The sequence below is a fragment of the Pleuronectes platessa genome, chromosome 3 (genome assembly GCF_947347685.1).
Source record: "Pleuronectes platessa chromosome 3, fPlePla1.1, whole genome shotgun sequence".
Taxonomy (NCBI): Eukaryota; Metazoa; Chordata; class Actinopteri; order Pleuronectiformes; family Pleuronectidae; genus Pleuronectes; species Pleuronectes platessa.
Genome location: NC_070628.1, coordinates 18,280,026 through 18,303,646, shown reverse-complemented (window position 1 = coordinate 18,303,646; position 23,621 = coordinate 18,280,026). Strand labels below are relative to the sequence as shown.

The following is a 23,621-nucleotide window of genomic DNA, read 5'->3' as shown; positions in this document are numbered from 1 at the left end:
ATGACTTCTGGGAGTCTGGTGGCAGAAACCACACAGGTTCAGCTGTTCTATGACAGACAGTGAAAGCAGGAGAATGTCTGCGGATATTGTGATGGAGACTAACCGGGTTCACACCAAGGTGTGTTATTATGTCATAATGCTTCCTGCAGGTTTCTTTGTGTTAAATCTAAGACTTTTTAAGACCATAATGGAATAAATCTAATACCTGATGTCAAGTATGATAAATAAGATTGACTATTAGGGTCCCAGAACTATTTACACATGTAGCCGATAAGAGAATAACCCTCAAACTGCCATGTTATCTCACTACATGTAAGTTATCCATATTCTAGTGCATTTCAGTCTTGGTTAGTGACGAAAGCAAATAAATGTCTAAATATGAACTAGAGTGTGACTAATTATAAGTTACCTTGAAAATGTAGAACGTGAGGTTTTTCAATCAAATTCTTTTCATATTCAAGCCAGTGTGATCTTCAAGGACCCAATTTCAGCCTTTTACCAGTTTACTCCTTCATGGTCTGTGTTTCCTGCACTGTAGAACTGGGTTAAGTGTGTTACGTGATTATAACTGATAGATTGCGCAGTGTTACTGTGAGCAAAGCCACAGAACACAGACAGAGAGCCAGTCTTCAGCTCACACTAGGTGACCCTATACCTTAAAAATGAGGTCAGCCATGTTTGTTCTTCGCCTCCCTGTGTATACACTGTCTATAAACCTGAACCCACCAGTTTCACTCTCCCCACTCTCTCTCCTTTGAAAGCCCAGTACTTAAATGTCGGCCAGCATGAATGTCTGCTTATGTAATATAACATCAGCTCAAAGGCGGATTAGTACCATGATTGCATTGATATCTTCTTCTCTATGTATAATAATTCTTTATAAAATTTTAAATAATTACATTACTATTCTGATTTAGCTGTGGCGAACATCCTGCAGTGGAGAAGCGTTGGCATCGCTGCCACCACAAGAGCTGTCAGCTGTTCCATCTTAACCGATTAACGGGGAAAATGTATGAATTTAAGTAAGAATTTCTCTTGGCAACAGATCGTTAGCTTCTCCGCACGATGACTCAGATGCTGCATGGAAATGGAAATTAGTGCGAGGAAAGGCTGGCGAGGGGAAGCAGTGGCATAGAGACTGTGTCATTCAGATCACCGGGCAGTGATCACCAATTGGCAGCCCGCAGGCAGCTTCCAGCCTTGGTCCGACACCAACTCTGCCTTCCAGCAGGTCCTCTTTACAGGCTGGATATATTCTTTGTTTGAATGCCTTGCTGGTTACACAAAGGGACATGGTGACTGTGGAGATCAGCACGCAGCCCAGGAAACAGTGTCCCTATCAGGAATTTTGAATATATTCACCAGAGCGCATACCACCGCTAAGACCCCAGAGTCTCCTTAAATTCATAAATATCAGTCAGTGAAAGGAATTCCTGGAACGCTCCCCTGAGCCACATCTGCAGAAATTAAAATGGATCTTTCCACCGAGTTTCATGGTAATCCGTTCAGTAGCTTTTTGCGTAATCTTGCCTAGAAACAACCAAACAGACAAGTGGACAGGGGTGTAAACATACGTAACCTCCTTGCCGGACATAAGAAACTTAAGTCATGTTGAATCTGATCAACCAGGAAGAAGGATGCTCTGTCCTGTACAACAAGTCTGCAGGTTCAAGTCATTTGTGTCCACATGCAATTACATGAGGACATACATACGCAAATATACAGGGCAAACAGACACACACCCTCTCACTCGGCTACCTGCGCACTAATGCAGTCACCGCACACAAAACAAACCACATTCCTCTACGTTCACATGTTTGTTTTATAAATATGTACAGAAAAGATTAATTTCTTATTTAGTATTGAGAGGTAAAACCTTGCAGCATGCATCAAAAGTAATTATATAATAATTTGACATATATAATAAAAATTCTAGATTAAAATAAACAAAAAAGGGAGAATATTTAAGTATAAATACACATCCTCTAGGGGTAGTGTGGGGGGTGGGACCGATCCTAGCTCACATAATGTCAGAGGAAAGGTACATCCTGGACGAGTCGCCATCTTATTATAGGAACAACTAACGAATATTAAAATTTAGTGTCTCTGATTAACCTAAGCTGCTGTGTCCAGACAGTGGGAGGATGCTGGGGGTTCGTTCATCCAGTCTGGTCATTTTGGGACAGTGGGTTTTTTGTTTGACTGTATATTGCAGAAAGTGTATCGGAATTGGAAAAATTAATGTTGAAGATATCTTTTTTTTTTATAAAACCTTAGAACATTTCACAAACACGAAAGCTGTGATTGCTGCTCATTCTGCTCTCCTCTCTTTCACACGCACAGGATTCTACCACTACTAGTTCACTTTTCACCCTGTGTACAGTTGCGCTGTCAAAAGGTCTTTCAGATTTTAACATTTCTAGCATTTTTCGGGTTACGTAGTAATAAGAATTTATCAAAGGCCGCCGCAAAATAGACCCGGATCGCTGCTGCAGCTCCATCAGCCAGAAAGAGTCACTACACCTCCAAAGGGTTCAACAGTTAAAGCTGGATTCCCTGATCCGCCCACGTCCACGGTATATCTTATCCAAGCACAAATCCGATCTACACACTCCTACACTGCACCTACACGTAGGAACACAGAGCGCTACTCTAATGTAGCAGAAGGCAGAGGGGAGCATTTGGACAAGGAGGCAAGAGGAGGAGAACAAAACTCAACAAAAAGGTTAAAGCAGAAATAATAGGAGAGGAGGGAAGTTAGAGCAGAGGACTTGCTATATGAGGCTTCTCTGCAGAACTGGGTGAGTTGACGAGGGAGCGGAACAGAAATATAATTATTACCACTGTCCCTCACACACACTCCCAAAGGACCCGCATGCAGGGATGGCGCGGGCATATGGCCGCACAACCATCCGCGCACAGTGATGGAGGAAAGTATAGATAAAAGAAGGTGGAGAGGTGGCCCTCTCCTCCTAATCAGCTGTTTGTACTCAAAAGAGTGATTGAACAATGTTGTTGCTGAGACAAACAGGAGGGAGGCTTCCTCAGCACCAACAGACACAGAGGGGAGCTGTGTGTGAGCAGCAGTAAGAGGCGGAGGACAAGGATGGTGGGCTACGTCCCCTCCCTCGCCACGGACACAGGACTTGTTTGTTTCGCCTTCAGCAAACACACATTCTCACAAGTCCGGCTTCTGGAAAGTGTACAACTCCCCCTCAGTGTTTCTGGGTAATAATTTCACCACTGCAAGCGTCTGTTGCCAGAAAGTCTGCTCGTCTGTCCCTGTTGGTCCGACTGGGATTTGTATGTGGGCTCAGTTCAGCCATGGTACTCTGTCGTTGACCCTGGGCCAAATGGTGACTCGCCAAACAGAGTGGGAGTCACTCTTCACTCAAAGCTGAGTAGCCTATGCATTCATTGTGGGATTGTTTTGCAATCACGAAATAATTTCTCTTGAATTGTATGACACTTTGCATATCCTGGATATTCAATGTTTATTCATATGTTATGAGTTTTTTTCCGATTTGTGCGAAACAAGTGTGTCAAAATTGCACAATAATACAACAATAATATGTGTGGGTGCATTTTTTAATTTATAGTGGCTTAGTTGGCTGGAGGCTGATCTACAAGACAGAGGGTTGAAAGACAAAGGAGAGTTGTTGCTGATTATAATTGTTTTGAAAAGCAAACAGTGTTGTAGTTAAGATAAATGTAAAAATGTAGGTCCAGATCCAAACTACAAGGATGATTCTTTTTGGAAGAAGACCAGCTCTCCTCATCCAAACTGCTTTGTTTGATACCTAGAGAGTAAAAACTAAATCCTGACAGGATATTGGGAAATCAAGCAGGTGTTTTTTCCTGGTTCAGAGCAAGAACCATGATCAGTCTTGACCATGTTAAATGAAAGTCATGATACATAAGCCATTACCTTTTCACAATAGGAACAGTAATCAGATTACTTGCACATTACTCAGTAACAGTCAAAAGTTACATTACAGTTTAACATGTGAAAAGCAAGACATGGTGGTTTTGAGCATTCAGCATTCATCAGTTTACATCAAGCTTAGCCCTGGTGTATACACATTATTTACATATAATGCATGTTCAAATACACAGTCAAGCACACACACACAAACCCTAATTGACGGATCACACTTGTGTCTATGCACTGATCAATGTGTAAATGATGTAGGCTCTACTGCACCTTCTCGCTTAACTCTTCACCATGTAACACAATTCTGTTGAGCAGGCTGTCTGCAGCAGCAAATGTAATCGGTGATACAATCTGGTCCGAGTGGGCTGCTACAGCAGCTCTATACACACACCTACACATCCACGCATGCACACACAAACACACAGACACACACACACAAGAAAACACATGCAAATGATGACATGTATGCTGTGTCCACATCAGGAACATGCTGCTACGTATGACAGCAGGCTGTGGCTTTCCACTCCCAGCACTGCTGCAGGTTATAATGGTAGTTTCCCATCTGTGTTGCTCACAAAAACACACACACATTCACGTGTACTTGTGCATGTACAGCTTTGAAATATTCATGTGTTTTTCACAAGTACTGTACATGCACATCATTGTCATGAGTTGACAGCAGTGAAGACAGTCAATGGTAATGGAGGCAGCTGAAATTCAGCTCCCATCACACAGGGAGAAACTATTGACTGCATCAGCTGCAGATGAGCAGCCTGTGAGCGATGAACACATGAGGGGATTTCACCAGAGAGAGAGGGATGGAAATACAAAGTCACAACTCTTCAATAAATATTTGTGCCTCTGTTTAGACTGTGGTCTCCGTTTATGTATTTCCACACTTGACTAAAAAGACATTCTAGACGTTACCTTGTAATAAACTAGTTCAAAGACCAGAAAAGGATATACAACATATACAACGACTAAAAATGTCATGTTTCTTTAGAAAATGTGAGTGTATTTTTGTGATAAAAACATTATATGACCAGCAGAGGTAAAAACATCTTGCTAAAGGTGAAAGCTGGATATCTGGGTAGACCGTGCATGATATTACACATCATCAATAATAATCAGTGGGTGGTGTAACCAGAAGCACCAATACTTTCCACCATATGAATTGTTTTAAATAGTGGCTAACAGCAAGAATAAACAAAACTAACAATAACAATGGTTCAGAACTTAGTCTGGACCATTGTTATTGTTAGTTTTGTGACAGAGACATTTACCTTGGGGTAAATGTCTTTGTCACAATGGAGATGTTTGGAAACAAAGACGAGGACACTGACAACTGCTTGCAGATTAGGTCTTTTCAGTCAAGACATAATCTTCACTGAATCGTCAGGCTTCCCGTTTGGAAGAGGACAACCAGCATGAGCCTCGGCCACCAGTGTAGAACGCAACATAGATAATCAATTACAAGTGTTGTTGACCCTGTGGCCTTTGCTAACAGCTGTTGTGCAGTTAAATTCTGTATTTTACAATGACAACTGCTTACACGAGTAGGAGACGAGCTATTATTCAAGGAAATGGTCACATGACATGCGTTTTCAGATCCGCCAAAGTCATTGTTTTAGAAAACCTAGTTGTAAGGATGTAGACTTACAAGGCCGAAGGTCCGGACCAAACGAGGTCCATGTGAAACAATGAGTAAAGATGCTTCCCCACTGTCCTGACCACACTCACTGTGCTCCTCTGTAGCAATCATTTGATGAGCGAGTAAGTCAGTGAAGTTCAGTGCCAGGGTGCTAAGATGCACTGACCCCCTGTTATCCAGCTAATTGAATGATTACGTGCGCCTGCTGCTGGCTCCCTGCCGTCGCTATTGTTCCAGCGGATCATCATTACTGCCAGGGGATTTACAGCATGCCTCGAAACCCGAGGTAAAAGGGGATCTTACACTGAAACACACTTCTGAACCACACTGTTTCCATCAGAAACTCATAGGACAATCCAATAGCAATACTTGGCTTCATGTTTAAGACGTTTCACTCACAGGAGAATCCAGCCAGGGGCTCTGATAGATTTTGCATGAAATTATCTCAGTTTAACAATGGCAGCTGGTCCGCCATTATTTCACCCTAGGAGGATTAGTCGACACAGGCTGCGAGGTCAGCTATAATGACTTGCAAATTATGAAACAACGCTTAAATCTGCTTCTGATTGGATGTACTGCCAAGGCATGCAAATGATGAATAGAGGGAGAGCGTGGCCTAGGGGATAGAGCGGGTGCTCTGCAACAAGAAGGTTGCCGGTTCGAATCCCACTCTATCCCATCTGCATGCCTAAGTGTCCTTGGCAAGATACTGAACCCCTAAATGGCCCCTCATAAAATGCTGAGTGTTCTAAAAATGTAAGTCGCTTTGGATAAAAGCGTCAGCTAAATGACATGTAATGTAATGTAAAGGTGAGTAAACTAAACGCACATGAATGAAAAGCACTATTTGGGAGGAGCAGATCGGGACCCACATTTGACACTGAGCTGACATTTCACATGCTAACAATTTGTGTCGTATAGAGACTTTTCACACAGAAATTAATCACTATCCATGACATATATGTAAGTGTGTTTTAGGACCGGGGATGACCGTGGTCTTGGGGGTCAGGAAACTCAATATTTTAAATGTTTGGGAGAATTACTAACTTGAGGTTATTGTATATATTAGAGGTGGAGTACTCTTTTTTTGATGGTTCACCAAATGAAAGAAGATTTTCACCTCTGATCTGAACAGTCTCTGCAGTATCACATCACCAGGAAGTAAAAGCAGATCTCATTACATCTTGTCCAGAGCTCGATAGGCAAAGACCAGGTTTCTCAGTAATTAAAGCAAATACATTATCAGGTGAATCGATCACGTAGAATATCCCTCTAATGAACAATGGTAAGACAGACGCTTGTAAAGCAACGACCCTGTTCATCAGCAGAACACTGGGAATCTGGTTTCATGTTATTCTGATGAGAAATACATTTCTATTAGCTTTGCAGCGACAGCTCAGTTGCATCGGAAACTCCAGCAAACTCAGAGCAAGTCGTGACTGTTTAAAAAGAGTACCAACACGAGGCCCACGCAGCAGAGCCACACACCTCTGCAGGAATACATATTTGGATCGGGACTGCCTTCCAAGTGTGTCTAACCGTGAATTGTTTCTAACAGGAGAGCGTTTAGCAGGAGAGGCTCTATCGATCCGTGCAGAAGAGGGACTAAAGCCTTTGAGGCGTACTGACAGCCACAAGGCCAGCCATGCAGTCAGCAGCAGGGTTCACTGCATCACAAGTGGGCCCAGCTAAGGCAGTCCAATTCAGGTTAATGGCAGCAGGGGAGAGAGAGCTCCCGTCTGAATTTGAATGTGTGAAATTACACAACCAGGGTTCAGAGGCAAGACGAGTAAAGCTGGCATAGGCTCATAATCGAAACAGAACAATATAATAATATTATATTATATTATCTACACAAACACACACATGCACTCACACAAGCACAAGTTTTCACTGAAACCAAAGCCCGTTCAGATCCATCCCACTCTGTATCTTGAACCCCATTCACTTCGGTGTGTGCTGGTAGAACAGGGTGAGGCCTACCTGTGACCTGCAGCTTATCAGCGGTGACCTCGCACTTGAGGAAAAGACGGCCCCTCCTCTCGGTGTGGTCCGTTCCACACATGCTGGGCACGTTCATAACACACGTATTATGGACGTTCATGTCACAGGCTGGAGGGAGATAAGAAGAAATCAAAAAGAAGTTTGGTCAGATAACGGCATTTCATTCAACCAAACACACTGGATCAGGGCTTTCTTTGCGCAGGCTCACACACTGATTCTATAATTGTTCCTCATTAACACTACTCAACTGATTTCTTGAAACATTATTATAACGGCCACATGTGTTTGTGAGTTTAATTACCACCACCATGAGGTTTTGCTTTCATCTGTGTTTGGTATTTTGAATGTAGGTTTGCAGCATTAGGTAAAAAGATCAGGACAGATTATCATAAAACTTGTTGGGAGGATGCGGTGTAGGTCAGGGAAGAACCCATTTCTTTGGTGTGTTTTTTAGTGTGCTTACCAAATTTATAATGAATGTATCCACATGAAAACAATTATGCTTATTTAGGGGACTGGTCTTTATGAGTGTGTGTAGTTTGGTGCAACTTGTTTGAATTTAAAGGGACTTTTGGGCCTTGGCGTAGGTAATCGCTCCTCTGAGACGATGGATTATGACAAAGCTTGGTGGAAGGAGGCAGTGTGGGTCAGGGCAGAATTCATAATATCTTGGTGTGGATCTGGATTAGGGGGTGGACACCTAGGGCAGTAACCTTGGCGTATAGGTTTGCGCTCTCCAAACACCCTTCCTGTTTAAAGAAGCAATAATTCTCACAGAAAATGTCCTTTATTGATTAAATATCATCTCATAAAAGCAATCTGTGCATGAACACATCCTCTCATGGCCTCATGCTCTAGTTACAGTAAGCTGCTTTTAAAAAATCCTCTAGACTTACTGTACCTATATAAGGACATATTTCAATTTCATTTTGTGTATCATACGTGTCTTTCACAATATTTAAGGCTTGTTATTTTGACTGAGAGCTGGATGAGAGAGGAGATAACAAGGTTATGACCCAGTTTCAGCTCTGTGATATCATGCATACCAGGCATGTGTGTCTGCCAGCTGAGCCGCCCTGTCATGCACTGGGGACGGTTTCCAGTGGTTACGTCATGATGCCACCAGGTGATGAAAAATAATGAAAAGGGGATCCGCTGCTACCTCACCACCCCACGTCAACAAACACTTTTTTGTGCCTCACTGTGAAAAGTGGATGCTGCTGTGCAATCCGACCGCGCCGTGATTAGAGGTTCAATTGATCTGCCAAAATAATTTCCCCGCTCCACATCTCTATTTATGTTCAGCCCGGAGGAATCATTAGGCATAACTGGTGGTCTGTAGTAGGTGGTGGATAATGCATTAAGGAGCTCGTTAGGGCATTCAGACATTAATTTGCCAAACACAAGATTAAAGCCAAGAGGAGTGACGGAGGGATATTAATGAAGTCTCTGAACGGCTTTGATCGCAACATAGCTCACTGAAAATAGGCATTGTGATTTTAATGAGTGAAAGTCAAAGACCTAACCTGTAGTCAGTGTAGGATTCATTTTTCCCTCTTTTACTATTGGAGCATCAACCTGCGAATTTTTTTTCAAAGTCAATAGGGTCTCCGACCGTCGGTGCTCGGGGCCCTAATTACAATCTAAACGGCCATTTATACTGCTGATGAAGCAGAACAGCTGAGACTGAATGTTAAATATTATCTGACAGGTATCATCTTTAGATATAAATGAATCTTGGAGCCCATCAGACCATCATTTGATGACGAATTGGCCTCTAGGAGGCAACGGTCAATATTGTGGGTGGTCCGGTGACAGTGGATATCTTTCTGACAGGAGTCAGACATTTCTCCAAACAGCGATACTTTGAAGGTGTCTTTTGTCCAGACGACATTAACAGCTGTCTGCGTATGAGAGCAGATTCTGAATATTCACATGTTGCTGTTCAATACAAGCACTACTTGATTTCAAATGAAGTTTGTTTCTTGCAAACTAGGGGGAAATGTTACAGAGATGAAATCTGATTACTCACTGTCACATTTCATGCCCTGGTGGATGAGGCCGTAGAGCAGAGAGCCACAGTGGTCACAGAAGGTGGGGCTCCCATAGGTGTGGATCTTAAACTTGTGTTTCGTTCTGGGATCCTGGAGAGAAAAACCAACAAGAGAAAAGGAAAAGAGGGATGAAAAAGACGTCAAGGAATGTGAAGTGCCAATCACCGCTGTTAGATAAAGCTGTGAAAACAAATCTACTTGAATTAAAAACACAGGTTTATTACAGCATATTGATTCAGAAGAGGAAATTGCACTGCAACAAGAGTTCAAACATTAGCAATCACCTTTGAAAATCTGTCTGTGGCTTATTGAGGAAGAAATGTGGTTTAAAAAAGGAGCTTTGACTTCAGGCATTTTTGATGAGCTCTCTTCTCTACACCACTTGTTTTTGTCTCTGTCAACTTGCACTGCTTGAATGTTCATTGTAGCACTAATGACTGCAGAGGAAACAAGATATGAACCCAGGGTAGGCTGATAATAAAGTCCTCTTGAATCTTGAAAAGGAAGAACATTGCGTGTCTTAAGTAATGTGATCTCAGGAAGAGGAAATTGTTTGATGTTTAAAGTTTTTTGGGCTTAAATCCAGAATTTCAAATGATCTATCCTCGAAACCTGGCCTCGGTCGATTAGACGGCATCCCTTAAATCCCTCACACAGAAGCTTCTGAAAGACAAATGAAAGTTGAAATCATCAGAGAGATCACGTGTCGACATAATCAACGTCACCCAGGAGACAATTCCAAAGCCATTGAGTGCAATCACTTCAGGCCGGGTTAAGGTTTAATTCCTAATCAGTGATACTTCTTTCCTTTTATCACTTGAAGGAGCAATGATCAATCTCTATCAGCCTTTTTCACTAAGCCCTTGTTTTTTGAATCGTCTCTCCATCCTGCTCGACCACGTGGACATTACGTAAGATAACATTACAATGAATTGAAAAGCACCAAAGAAATACACTCTTGCAATTACATTATCCATTTTAAAGCCATATTTCAGGGTTATTGCACAATTACAGACATGAGAGTCTTGAGGAATCAACGCAATTAAATATTCTATGTTATTAAAAATGTTATGAACTGCCTCATGCATCATTCTTCTTATAGCTGTACAGTTAATGAGTTTGAATAGTCATTAAATCTATAAAAGATTTCCATTCATCATTAGCCTATTATCCTAGTTCATTGCTCCAGGTTGGGTATATTAATATTATACTCCATTAAACATTAAAATAATCAGAGTTTAAGTATACTACTACTAAGTTTGTATAAAATTGCACAGCAAAGGAGGCTTTGGTTGCAAAATCTAATCTTTGTAAAGATATTAATGTGAAATCTGAATGATGTAACTACATACAAGACGAAGTGCAGGACCATAATTGACACAATTTGTGAGTCCTGTAAGGAAAGGTTCTCCTTGGTAAGTGGTTCATTCAATTCAGCACTTTGTATATCACACATCGTTCACATATCGAGGGAAAAGCAGCCATGCGGACCGGAGGACCCGGGAATCTAACCTCGAAACATCCGGTTTGTGGTTCCACAACTCTACAATATTCTCCAAACAACAAGGACACAGGGTCACATATCAGTCCAGTATGAACTCATAAAGTACTTCCAAACACACAAACCACTACATGATTTCATTATCCCCTAAGAATATCATATTATTCAAAGTTAATCCAATCTAATTAGTTTCGATAACTCTTCAAGTGTCTCCTAAGTCAAAGTGTATGAGGACAGAACTTAGAGTTTTAATTATTATTTTGAATAATACCAGATTTGTTCATAATTTCAATATATATTTGAAAATTATATAGTTATTACCACCTGTGTGTATATATGCAGATGATCTATTGGTGTATGTTCCTATCTCACAATTTGAAACATTAACACACTTGGCACTCCTGGATGATATAAACAGTGTTACACATTATCATTTGGCCTTCTAAGACAGCACTAACAAAACAAGCCATCTATTTTGCTTCATTTACATGTATCTTTTCTAAACACAGGCCTGGTATTTGCATAGTTGGATTCTTTCACCCTCCTAATAAATGCAGCACCCATCTTTTTTATTACCCTAGTCACCACTCACTGAGGCAGCATCCATTATACATGTGGATACTCAAGTAAGGCAATACTCAGAGTGAAGGGGAGTCTGTATTTACAGTCAGAGCAGACGGAGATGGATAGAGGCACAGCAGATTTACGACAGGTCAAATATTCCACCAAGCTACGACAGAGGAGCAGAGAACGACAAACCAGTGGGTGATTCAGTGGATTTAGTCCAACCAGGAGTGTGACTCTAACTGGAAATAACACACTGTGCTACTCTGGAATCACCCTGTTCTGCATTTGAACAAACAATTCCTTTCAATACCAGAATGGTAATGTAAGCTTCATGAGCTGGGTGCATTTCATCCTGCACATTTACAGATGAATATAATATGATATTAAACTAAACAAATGGCTCTCTGTGCCAGCTCCACCTTAAGTAAACATGTGTAAGTGTTGAGTAAAGCCTGAGGGCATTTTCTTTCATGTGATGTGTTGAACAAGCAGTTGCCACCCTCTTTCCTTTACAGTAAAGAGTTGTAGATGCAAAACAGAGCAGACATACAGTATGATGCACAGCACGCATGAGGTTTGGATTTATGATTTGAATGAAAGTGGTGTAGTAAAGATAAATTAAAATACCACTGCAGCACAGTGAATGGTACCTGTCACAGCCATTCATTCACTCTATCAGCGGCTTGATGAGAATATACTCCACTGGAGGGAGAAGTTGGGGGCTGCCACTTTTCCAAGGACCTGTTCAAAGGGGTTTCCTGCTCAATCTCAAACTGTGCTATACTGTAAATCCCTCACAGATTTAGAATCATCCCTTTCAGTGAATATGCAATGAGAACATTTTCCAGACTAGTCCGTTCTTTCTTTTTCTTTTTCCCCTGCATTTAGTTGAAAGAACAACAGCACTCTGTATTTCCTGGAAACAGTAAAGAGGGAGAAAGAATCTTTCCTGTTTTAGTTTCTTTTTCTTTTTCCAAGTTTCTTGAGAAAGTCTCAGATGTGAAACGGATGAAAAGAGGTCAACTGACCCAGTAGAGATAAATCATCAATAAAGGGGAGCGGCGCGTCTTATATCTCAGTGAGAGCTGACAGTATCTCACCATGCGGCGCCGCGGTGATCAATGCTGCTGTTTGCCATTTCACTGTGATTGACACCAGCCCCAGGACTAATGGACTCCTGAGATCTGGCTTCCAATCTGTGCGTCAGCCTGCAGAGACCAACAGCACCTTTACAGGACAAAGACAAATGCCGCCTTTGTCTGATCGCGTTTGTGATAAACCCGCTGTCATCTCAAACTGAAGACATGTTGGGATTCGTCTGCTGCAGATAACTTTAAATACGGCACGGATCAAAGTCTGAGACCATTTTCCCACTCCCTTGAAAGAGATGCAATCTTAAGTCATCCGACGTCACATTCTGTATAAACACAAATTTTTTAGGTCTCGGCTAAAACCTTTTTCTGCATATTTGTTGTATTGTAGCCCTTTGTCATTTTACCATTTGTTTTCTTGTTGTACAGCACTTTGTAAGTTGTGTGGAAAAGTCATTATTGTTATCAGATGTGTCCCATGCATTTTAATACAATAGACAAATAGTTTGAAAACAAATAAATTGTATGTTTTGTTGCAAATATAAGGCAAATTACATCCATCTAAACATCCAATTAAAAGCCCTGACCCCACCGTGCACAGGCCAGCCGTCAGGGTGTTATTCAAGGACAGACAAGAAAACAAGAGAGGTAGACAGTCAGTGGAGGAAGAGAGAGAGGGAGAGCCAGCTGCACTTACTCAAGTCCACCCACACACAGCTGAACCTGTAGGATTATCATCTTGTTATCCCCCCTCCCCTCCCGCTTTGTTCCCTCCATCTACATGAATGAGTGATGCAACTAAGACCCACATTCAGCTGCAGATGAATCATGTACTTTTATCAACCGTCACATCGGCTTTTGATGGAAGAAACACGGCTCAAATGTTCCACGATAATGGAAAATATTCAGTAAAAAAAAGGACAGAATGACAACAGGGCAACCGGGATGATCATGGTGGCTGTCTGTAAAAATGCATGTGTGTCTCACTGAAGACAAGAGTGGGTCAACTACTGCTTTGGATCAAGAAAACCCTGCGTGGTCTATAAAATGTCACAAAGAACAAAAATCATCACATATTAACGGAGCTTTAAATTATGTCTTCAAATGTTTATTTTTCTGACCAACAGTGAAAGAACACTGAGGCTGCAGATGCAGCAATGCTTTAAAGTAACATGTTGAACTGTGTGTTCAATCTGTGTCGGAATAATCTGAATATTTCAAAAAATTCACGTGAACGCCACCTCGAAGTCTGAACTTGGACATTCTGTGAAAACCCAAGTTGCCAAGTTGCTGCTCTCCATAACCTAAAACAATGGACTAATACAAGTCGTTAATACGCCTCCTGAGGATGATATAAATATATTTACAGATTTAATGTAAATACACACTTGTTGAAACAATTCAGTCAAAACTAGAAACGTGGACCTCATTGGATCCAACGAGTTCATTTCCCACACAGAATATATGAGTCAGGGCATCACAATGTTTAAAAGGATTCAACCTCTGGGGAATATGAATATCTGCACCAAATATCATGACAAGCCATCCATTAATTGTTATATAGTATATATTATTTGATATTTCTGTCTGGACCTGACTGCTGGACCAACCCACAGACTAACTCTGTCAATCCTGGACCCAGTCAAATGAAACCACAAAACTCAGACTTGTGTAATTGCCTCACTTAGTAATGAATCAACAATCATTACAGTCATAAAGATCTCCTGACGAATGAATGACTGAATATGAACATCCAGCCCAACAGGTGTGAACCGTTTGCCTCTGACTGATTTGCAAGTTGCCTATTAAAGATTCCCCTGAGCGAGTTGTTGTGTGCAGAAAGTGAAACCTGTAAATGAGTGGAGCTGACTACACGTCACTGGGAACACAAGGTTGTCCATTAACTCATCCTTTTTCAGAGCGCAGTGGGATGGAAGGGTTTACCCCTGTGGCTTCTATCCTCTATTACAGCCTAATTAGGTCTTAATGGGAGACTCAAGGCAGACTGGATGGCGCTGCCCTGACAGAGCAGCAGGGGAAGCAGAGTGCAATGCCGAAAGCAACGATGAACTCAATCACTGGGCTCAACACAGGGAGGCTGCAGCGGCAAAACAAAGCTAGGGGGTGTTACATGTTGACTGGATGATGTAGCACGGAGGTCGCCCTTTAGCTACTGGTAATGCAGAGCCAATGGAATTGTCCAGATGTCACATGCACTGACATGATGAGCACTTTCACATAAAAAGAGGCAAATCTGTCATACTTAGAGTAAAGTTTATTGTCAGTACAAATAAAGGATGGTGACAGCCGGATGGAGAGCCAAGACAATTAACAGAGCAGATCTCACTGAGCTCTATGAATCTGGAAAGGAAAAACAAGAAGCTAAAGTGTTTCTTACTGACAAAAAAAAAGAAAAACAAGCATTTCCATGACAGGTGACAGGAAAAAACACTGATTCCCATTGTGTATCAATTAGTGAGGAAAGGAAGAAAAAGAAAACCTCTGAGGTTTTTCTTCAGGCAGCAGAGCAGAATCCTCCACTTCTGAGAAAGCAACAGCGTGACCACTTGTTTGACAATTTGTACTCTAAATGTTCTCATCTCTATGTACAGTAGATTCACTTTTCTTGTTATACTTTCGGAGTCATCAAAGAGAGACCGAATTGCCCACACAACGACTGAATGATATTTCCTGTTACTCTTCTTTTATATTATGATTCTTTTAAATTTTTTCAGATATCTTCCAGTAGATTTCTCTCTAACTGAGATCCTTAAATGTACTTTAACATTTCTATCCCATAGTAATCCCAGGCCCATGTGAAGTCAATGATCACAAACAAACACGGGGCAGAGGGCTGATCAAATGACTGGAGGCCACCAGGAGATAGTGATGAAAACAGAAGCGCGGGGGGGGGGGGGGGGTCAGCCCAGTCGTGTCAACTAATTAGCCAGACTCTTCAACCCAGCCTAATTAGCGAGGAGGACGCCAACCAGCCGCTGTTAATGAACAGCTTGGCAGTGTGACCCTGACCTGGCAGAGGCAAGGGGACTGGCAGAGGCAGATCATGTTCAAAGCCCATTTTATACAGAGAGGCCCATCACTATGTGATTTTAGATAGCGTGTCGGAATCTGAGATGTGAGGTGCAACCCCGCCCCGATAAACTTAAGGCGACTAGGGCTCTGTAGCAACGGCGGCTGAAGCTCAGACATTGGTGCTCACAGCAAAAACGTGTTTGTGACAATGGCCACATTAATGGCAACGACTACTGATCATCCCCCCGCCAAACAAACAGGATGGTTTAGAATGGGATCTGCACTAGTTAATGTAAATGCTTTTATGTCACAGGATTGAGTTTTGAATTCACACATTAGAACTGCAACACAGAATCAACCTGTAAGTCTCACAAGAGACCTTGAACATCCAAATAAAGGTTAAAAATCGTTTCAAAATAATCTGGACGCAGTGCTGCCACAGCTCTGAACAGCTGGTCCAGTATAGCACATAGTTTTATCTGGATTTTACTTAAAAGAAAAGTCTTGTGTACCAGACTAGTGCTGTGCTTGTCGCCTCTGGTCCGCCTGTGCCGACGAGAGCAGGTTAAAGTGGGAGGGTGCTTGTTTTTTAGGAAGCATTTATACGTGTAAACAGAGCTGAACGAGAGAGGCAGACGTAGAGAGGGAAAGGAATGTGTAGATCCTCTTCATGGTGTGTATTTGTGTTTGGTTGAGTCGTGACTCACGAACCGTACATGTGAATGGTTGTTTGTTTCTATACGTAAGCCCTGCTGTCACTAATGACATGTCCAGGGTGTACCCCGCCTCTTGCCCAATGTCGGCTAATATTTGATCCATCATCCCCCTGCAACCCTAGAAGGAATAGCGAGGAGATGGATCCGATGGATTTGCAGATGTTCTCCTTGAGCTGCAGTGTACTGAGCTCTCTGGAAATCAACCTCGGGCAGCGGACCAGCAGCCATTCATAATGAAAACAACGCTGATGGCTCTATTTATTTTTCATAACATAAAAGACATATGGAATAACCAGAGTGCAGCAATCATCAAAGGGGCTGTGGGGCTCATTCAGACCACCCGCATCCCACTGAGTCAAAAGAGATCCACCTGGTGTGACATTTGCTGCCAGAGAGAGAGAGAGAGAGAGAGAGAGAGAGAGAGAGAGAGAAAATGAGATGTATCACTTCATCTCTGGCATAGCCTTCCCTCACTTGTCTCTTTGACCCATCTGTTCCCTGCAGCACTGAGGAATACGTCTTCACAGGGATGCTTGCAGGTGAACAATTTCTTTAATAAATTACCTTCCTTTAACATCCAGCATCAGACAATTATTGACCACCTTCAGACTCTCCCTTGAGTCCTCCCTCCCTCCTCCCTCCCCTGCTCATTCTCTCCCCTTATACTCTCCTCCCTCTTCTACCCATCATCCCTCACTGGGAGATGACATTTGAATTAGATGTGGCAGCGTATACGCTCCTCGCTCTACTGTACTATAGAGTCACGGTCTCTTGTGGTTAACCTGTATATATACACACAGACATGTTCTATTCATGTAAACACATTCACAAAGGCCTTGCAGGCTGTGTTCCTTTTACTTCAAATCAGTATGTTTGATAGATGCAGTGTTTTCCTGTTAGACAGTTTACTAAATCAATAATTTCAGCTGTAAACAATATGCCCACTGACAGAGATGCATGGCATTTGGAGGTGGGTCAGTGTGAACCCACAACAGTGCAATCTCACGCTCAGATAAAGACTGTTACTTTGTACATCTTTTATACTTAATATAAAACAGGTTTGTCAATATCACCACAAATAAATGACTGAAACACTTTTTAAGTAAACAGTTTTGGTTAATTCGCGGCGGCATGGTGGTGCATTCGATCTCTGGTGGGGCTGTGTTTTCTCCGGCTTCAATCCACAGTCTAAAGACGTACTTTGGGGTTTCGTTAGCTGAAGACTATAAATGTACAATATATGTGAATGGTTGTTTGTCTCTGTGTGTCAACCCAGTGATTTGCTGTCCAGTGTGATTGTCTCCAGTCCCCCTATGACCCTTAAAGAAAAATCGTATGTATGTATATGTATGTATATGTATGTATATGTATGTATGTATGTATGTATGTATGTATGTATGTATGTATGTATGGATGGATGGATGGATGGATGGATGCATGGATGGATGGATGGACGGATGGATGGAAGGACAAATTTGGGGGACCACATGGTATGAGTGACACCCTGAACCAGACAATGCGTTCTGCATTACTGCAAAACCAAGTTGTGTCACTTCAGTGGTTCGTCCATCATATTAATCACCTTTCCTTAAACCTCGCCGCTCAAACATCCCAGTCAATCACATTGTGGGACACACACAGGCGTGTTTAAAGGACTTTGGAAATTAACACTGAGCTTGATTAAAGTTCTCGCTCGAGCAATCTCACATCCGAACACACACACACACACACACACACACACACACACACACACACAGACTTTGCTGCTGGCTCTCTAGTGAAGCTCCTCAACGTGCAGCTACAGGAGAATAATCGGTGGTTACGAAGGTGAGTGGAGGCTTTGAAGAGAACAAAATGGAGCTATCATTTATCCAGACCTGAGGTGTTAGGCTCGGCAGGGTTACTATTTTTAGCATATAAATCACAACTCTGATTCCTCTTGCCCTTTCACTAAGCTGCTGAGTACTGAGAGGGGGGGGGGGCAGGTTGTCACCACAGCTCACAGGGGGTTTCCCTCTCTGTGTGCCATCCGCTAACACATCTGTCTGCTATAGCAGACCTAGTAAAAACTGTTTTAACCGCTGTCGAGTTTATGATGACATTTAAATGAGCACCATCTAAAACAGCTCTCTAGCAGTGGTGCCATTGTACCATGCAAAGATTCCCTTGTGTCACGATCATGTAGAGGTTTTGTGGTTGGTTACTGTCAATTCAAGCTTTTTCCATCCAAAATCAACAAGTTATATGATTGTGCGAAATAATTAGCTTGATCAAAGAGCAGTCTCTCTGTGACCAGCAGTGGCAATTCAACCAGCATTTATGTTGCTCGGTATATCCATGAGTCTGATATCTGAAGGATGGATAAGGGGGTCGGCCTCAGCAGTAATGAGTCGTCCTGGATCGTTGACGAAAAATCAAGATCTTGATTACGTTGAAATGATTTTCTCCATCGAATGGTTGGGCTCAGCCTTTGAGATATTGTGAGTTAAGATATCAAGAGAGAGCTCACAGTAAAACCACAGTTTAGGTGGTTCGGAGTAAGGATGCCTCCTGGGCGCCTTCTGTTGGTGGTTTACCAGGTACGCCCCACCGAGAAGAGGGCCGTAGGGCAGACCCTGAACTTGCTAGAGGGACAACATACCCACATCTGGCCTGGGAAAACCTCAAGATCCCCCAGAAAGAGGAGGGAAGCATGACTCGGGAGAGGGACGTATGGGATTTCCTACTTGATCGGCTAGCATGGCGACCCGAGCCCGGATAAGCGGAAGAAAAACTTGGTGGTTGTAAATCTGTGAATATCAAATAGTTTCATGCATCTGAATCAGGTCTGGGACGTTTCTCCTTAGCTCAAACCAAAATATGCTGTACACAGTTAAAAAAAATTCTATGGAATCTTTGAAATGTGCCATTAGTAAACAGTCGGAAAATAATATATAAATATAGATATATAAGGAAGGTGCTGATGAAGACACCCAGTGTGTGGCCCCTACCTCTAAATAACAGCATCCTAAACTCCTGCTGTGGCGCGCAGGCCATCACGAACCCCCCTGCTGTGAATCAGACCCACTTCTTTCGAGCAAACACTGACACACATTTGCTTTTGCACAACATGCAAACAATCCTCTCAGTATGTTTCTAATATTTAAATTGTGCTGCTCAAAATGAAAGCGGCAGGCAGAATTAAAAAAGGAACAACACCCGCCTGCTTGGTTTGACACAGCTGGAGAAACACAAAGCTCCACGTTCACACAGCACTTAGAGCGCTGCAGAGATGTGTTCCAATGCAATTAGCATAGCCAGACACACAAGCTGGGAGAGACATGCACTGGGTCAGGCGAGGACAAGATGGTCTGCCATGGTCTGTGACATCGGCTGAATGATGACTGCACTGCACCTTCTCTCCGGCACGGTAACAGTATAAAAAAACGAGGGGTCGGAATTAAAAGAAATAAGACCTGGTGGTTAGTTCGGTTATACCGCAAACATCATAAACCAGAATAAATTGGGTTATCAGGCTCAGGCCATCTGTCAGGTGCATGATAAATGTGTTCCAAAAAGTGATCTAATAGCCTTGGCCAATGAGTCAGCTGACAGGGGCAGTGGTTTCGCTGTGCATCTCTGCTCTTTGTGGTCATATAGCTCTATGGTTCGTGTTTCAGAAACTCAATAAAACTTGTTTTTTGTTTGTGCAATCTGTCTGCAGCCGTGTGTGTATTTGTGTGTTTGGGGTACTGAATTATTGACGAGAGGAAAACATATCGATTTGGCTTCTTTAGCGCTGCAAAAAAGAGGAGTCCAGGAATTCAACAAACATATCGTAGTGCCTGGTGTGAAAATAAATGAGTGCACGGAGGGAGAGGGGAGAGGATTCTCAGATTTATGTGTAATGTCCACCCAGATCGAGTGCACCTCCAACTCCAACCTAATCTGGCAAATACAAGCGTGTAGAGCAGAGGTCTTCAACAGGGGGTCCGCGACCCCTAGGGGGTCCGTTGAGGTACTGCAGGGGGGTCGTAGAATGTTTGGTTGATAAGACAATTTTTTATATTTTTTATAATTTTTGTTTTATTTTCTAACCAATTTTTTTCCACAAATTTAAATGTCTTCAAATACACATGCATACAACATATTGAGAGGCTGATTTGACACTCTGCCTGACAACCTCCATCCGTCCAAGGTTAGATAAGTTGTGTGCTACCCATCAGGGTCCGACATCTCACTGATGTGGGAGTATGTGTGCCATCCACAGATGGCTTGAGGATTCACTGTCTCTTCTACATGTATGTTTAAAATAAAAACAGGAATCTGTGAATTACTTTAATAGCTCAGTACTATATGCAAGATGTATGTTTATAAATGGCAGAGGCATGGCCACCCTGTACCGTGCACATGTTTAAATTAAAAACATGAATATATGCACCCGTGTTATATGTGAATAGCTTAGTATTGAATGCGCAATAACAGGGTAGCTATGTTTATATATCGCACTAGGCCCAGTTTAATATAAAAAACAATTTTATACAATAGATATAGTAGGGGGTCCCTGCTCCATCTCTCCACCAGTTACGGGGTCCTTGGCCTGAAAAACGTTGAAGACCCCTGGTGTAGAGCGTACAGTGGGAAAACTCACACTTGTTTCTGTAAACCGAAGTAAAGCTCAAGTCTGACCGAGGGAAAATATGTTTGTCTCATAAATACTCACTGTGTAGACAACAGCCGCTTCAGGTCAAAAATGACTGCTGGCTATGTTTGTATTTCTCAATGGCTGCCTTTTAAAGATGTAATGGCATCAAGCAGTGAATTAGTGAATGAGTATAATCACAGTTATTGCTCTTTCAAATGATTGTCTAAATGTGGAGTGAACAGAGGAAAGGCCGGAAGCCAATCCAGATAATAACAGACTCTTTGCTGTTACACCATATCCGATGATCCGCTGGAACACACACCAGGCAATTATCATGAGATCGTCATGGTTCCATTTAGCAGAGGAGGTGATGTTTTCATCAGCGTTTGTTTGTTAGTTTGTTGGCAACATCACACAAAAGCCACTGGAAAGATAGGCATAGACCTTGGTGGAAGGATGTAGTATGAGTCAGGGAGTAACTTATTATATTTTGGTGCAGATCGGGATAAGAGGGCGGATCCAGGAACTGTTTGAAGTTTTCTATTAACATTATGAGAGAGGGTTTTATTCCACACCTGCAGAGGGCTAGTATCTATGAACAGGTGGGATTCCGTGCATCTGCATAATGATCCAGATTTGAGAATCTAAATAATATTCTTAGATGGGGGTTGGTTTTCAGTTATTTACTGTATTGCAATTTTGTTGATGAGTACACCTACACTCTGCATCTATTGCACGTCTGTCCGTCCTGAGAGAGGGATCCATTACATGTGTCTCTCTCTGAAGATTCTATGGTTTTTCCCCTGTTAATCTCAATATATGTGGCAATATGGTGATAAGTGGCCAATTACCCTTGTTGGAGGAATGTGCCCTTCTAGTTCATTCTGTTAGAAACTGACTTGCCTCCAACACTTTAAGAAACCAAAAAAGACAGCTATACTTATTTAAATGTTATTAATGTAATAAATGTGATCTTCTAAATCAGCCTTACAGGGCAGCATATCTGAAATCCCTCTCACTGCAACATGTGGAAAGGTGCAGTTACCAATCTGCCCGTGATAACAAGTATTGCTCAAGGTGCAGACCCTCCCACTATCTCTCCATGTGAGTTGAAGAAATGTCCTCATGTATGGCGTTAGAAAAAGAATATGTTCAACCTCGAAAAGGAAAGTGACATTTCTCTGATGAATGCTGGTCTGATTTGAAGGACTTCATTGGTAATATATCACAATCTGTTGTGGTTTGGAGATGAGTCATGTTTGATTTATGTATATTTGCATCTGTGTGGACCTTCTTAGTTGATAGGGTTGCTTGTCTCACTAAAGGCCCCCCTTCGCCCTTTGTTTTTCTTCTGCTTTCGTTATGGCCCTCGTCTGGTTATTTATCTTAGTTACATAATAATAGAAAGTACACAAGACTGTTTCTAAGTCTCTGGGGATACTGTACAGAAGAAGATGGGGAGAAGCAGACGGATATAACGTCTGTAACTGGTATCGGATCTATTTCTGGTGCTGAGCTTCAGACCTGCTGCTGGTTCAGCTTCAGGCCTCACTCTCTGACGTGCCAAGTCAAGTTTAGACTTCAGACCTTCTCCGGCTTCTATTTCAAGTGTTTTTGTGTGCAGTGACATGCAGGACAGTTACAGCATGGCCGCCTGTTTGACCAGATCATAAACAAAACATGAGCAACTACATTATTAGATTGGCAGTTAAACAAAGGTGAGATAATAAAAAATGCGTGCATGTGTGTGTGTGGTCTAGGTATAGCTCATCTTATACAAGAAGCTGTTTATGGTCACATTATGGAGATTTGATCTCCTTGTGGGGACAAAAAGAAGAATTTTAGGTAGTGGACATGTTTTTATAAATGTTTGGTTGGAGTGTGTGTAAATGCGTGCGTGCATGCGTGCGTGCATTTGGAGGGTTTTCTCTGGAAGCTTTTTCAGAGAATAGATTAAGCAAATTCCCTCTTCACCAATTTCTTCTACCCTCCATCAAAAACAATCACACAAACACACAAACACACACACTTCTGTTTCGTCTCAATTGAGCAAAGCCTTGATCAAACCTCTGTTTAGACGGTCATGCCACGGACCATTAGCAGGAAAGACTAGAGATCTGTTAATCTCCATTAGGATCCCAGACCATAGAAGTACCATTGGCAGGAAGCCCAGGGGACTTTCCACCATCAACACCCACAGCCCCCGGATGTAGAGAAAACATGTTTTCTTTTATGAATTTGTGATTGGGTTTACTAAGTTTATTTCACACATTTCTTATGAGTTATAGAAGAGAGTCTAAAAATAAACTCCAGCTTTGGGCCAATATAAAAAAATTTACAAAAACAAATATCAAAAACCTCTATGAATAAATGATCTTTCAAAAAACTATAAGATAAGCAGCATATTAGTACTATTTCTACTTTTTATCCCATACTAAGATAAATG

General features: G+C 42.1%; 1 protein-coding gene across 2 annotated transcripts in view; it reads right to left on the bottom strand.

The window, feature by feature from the left end:
- LOC128436790 (protein kinase C alpha type) overlaps window positions 1-23,621 on the bottom strand; it is a 132,525-nt gene that overhangs the window by 49,066 nt on the left and 59,838 nt on the right. For both annotated transcript variants that reach the window (XM_053418645.1, XM_053418646.1), the window contains exons 4-5: window positions 9,622-9,733; window positions 7,569-7,697 (exon numbers count right to left, since the gene is read on the bottom strand). In XM_053418645.1, the coding sequence (XP_053274620.1) occupies window positions 7,569-7,697; window positions 9,622-9,733 (241 nt within the window). The remainder of the gene's footprint in view (window positions 1-7,568; window positions 7,698-9,621; window positions 9,734-23,621) is intronic.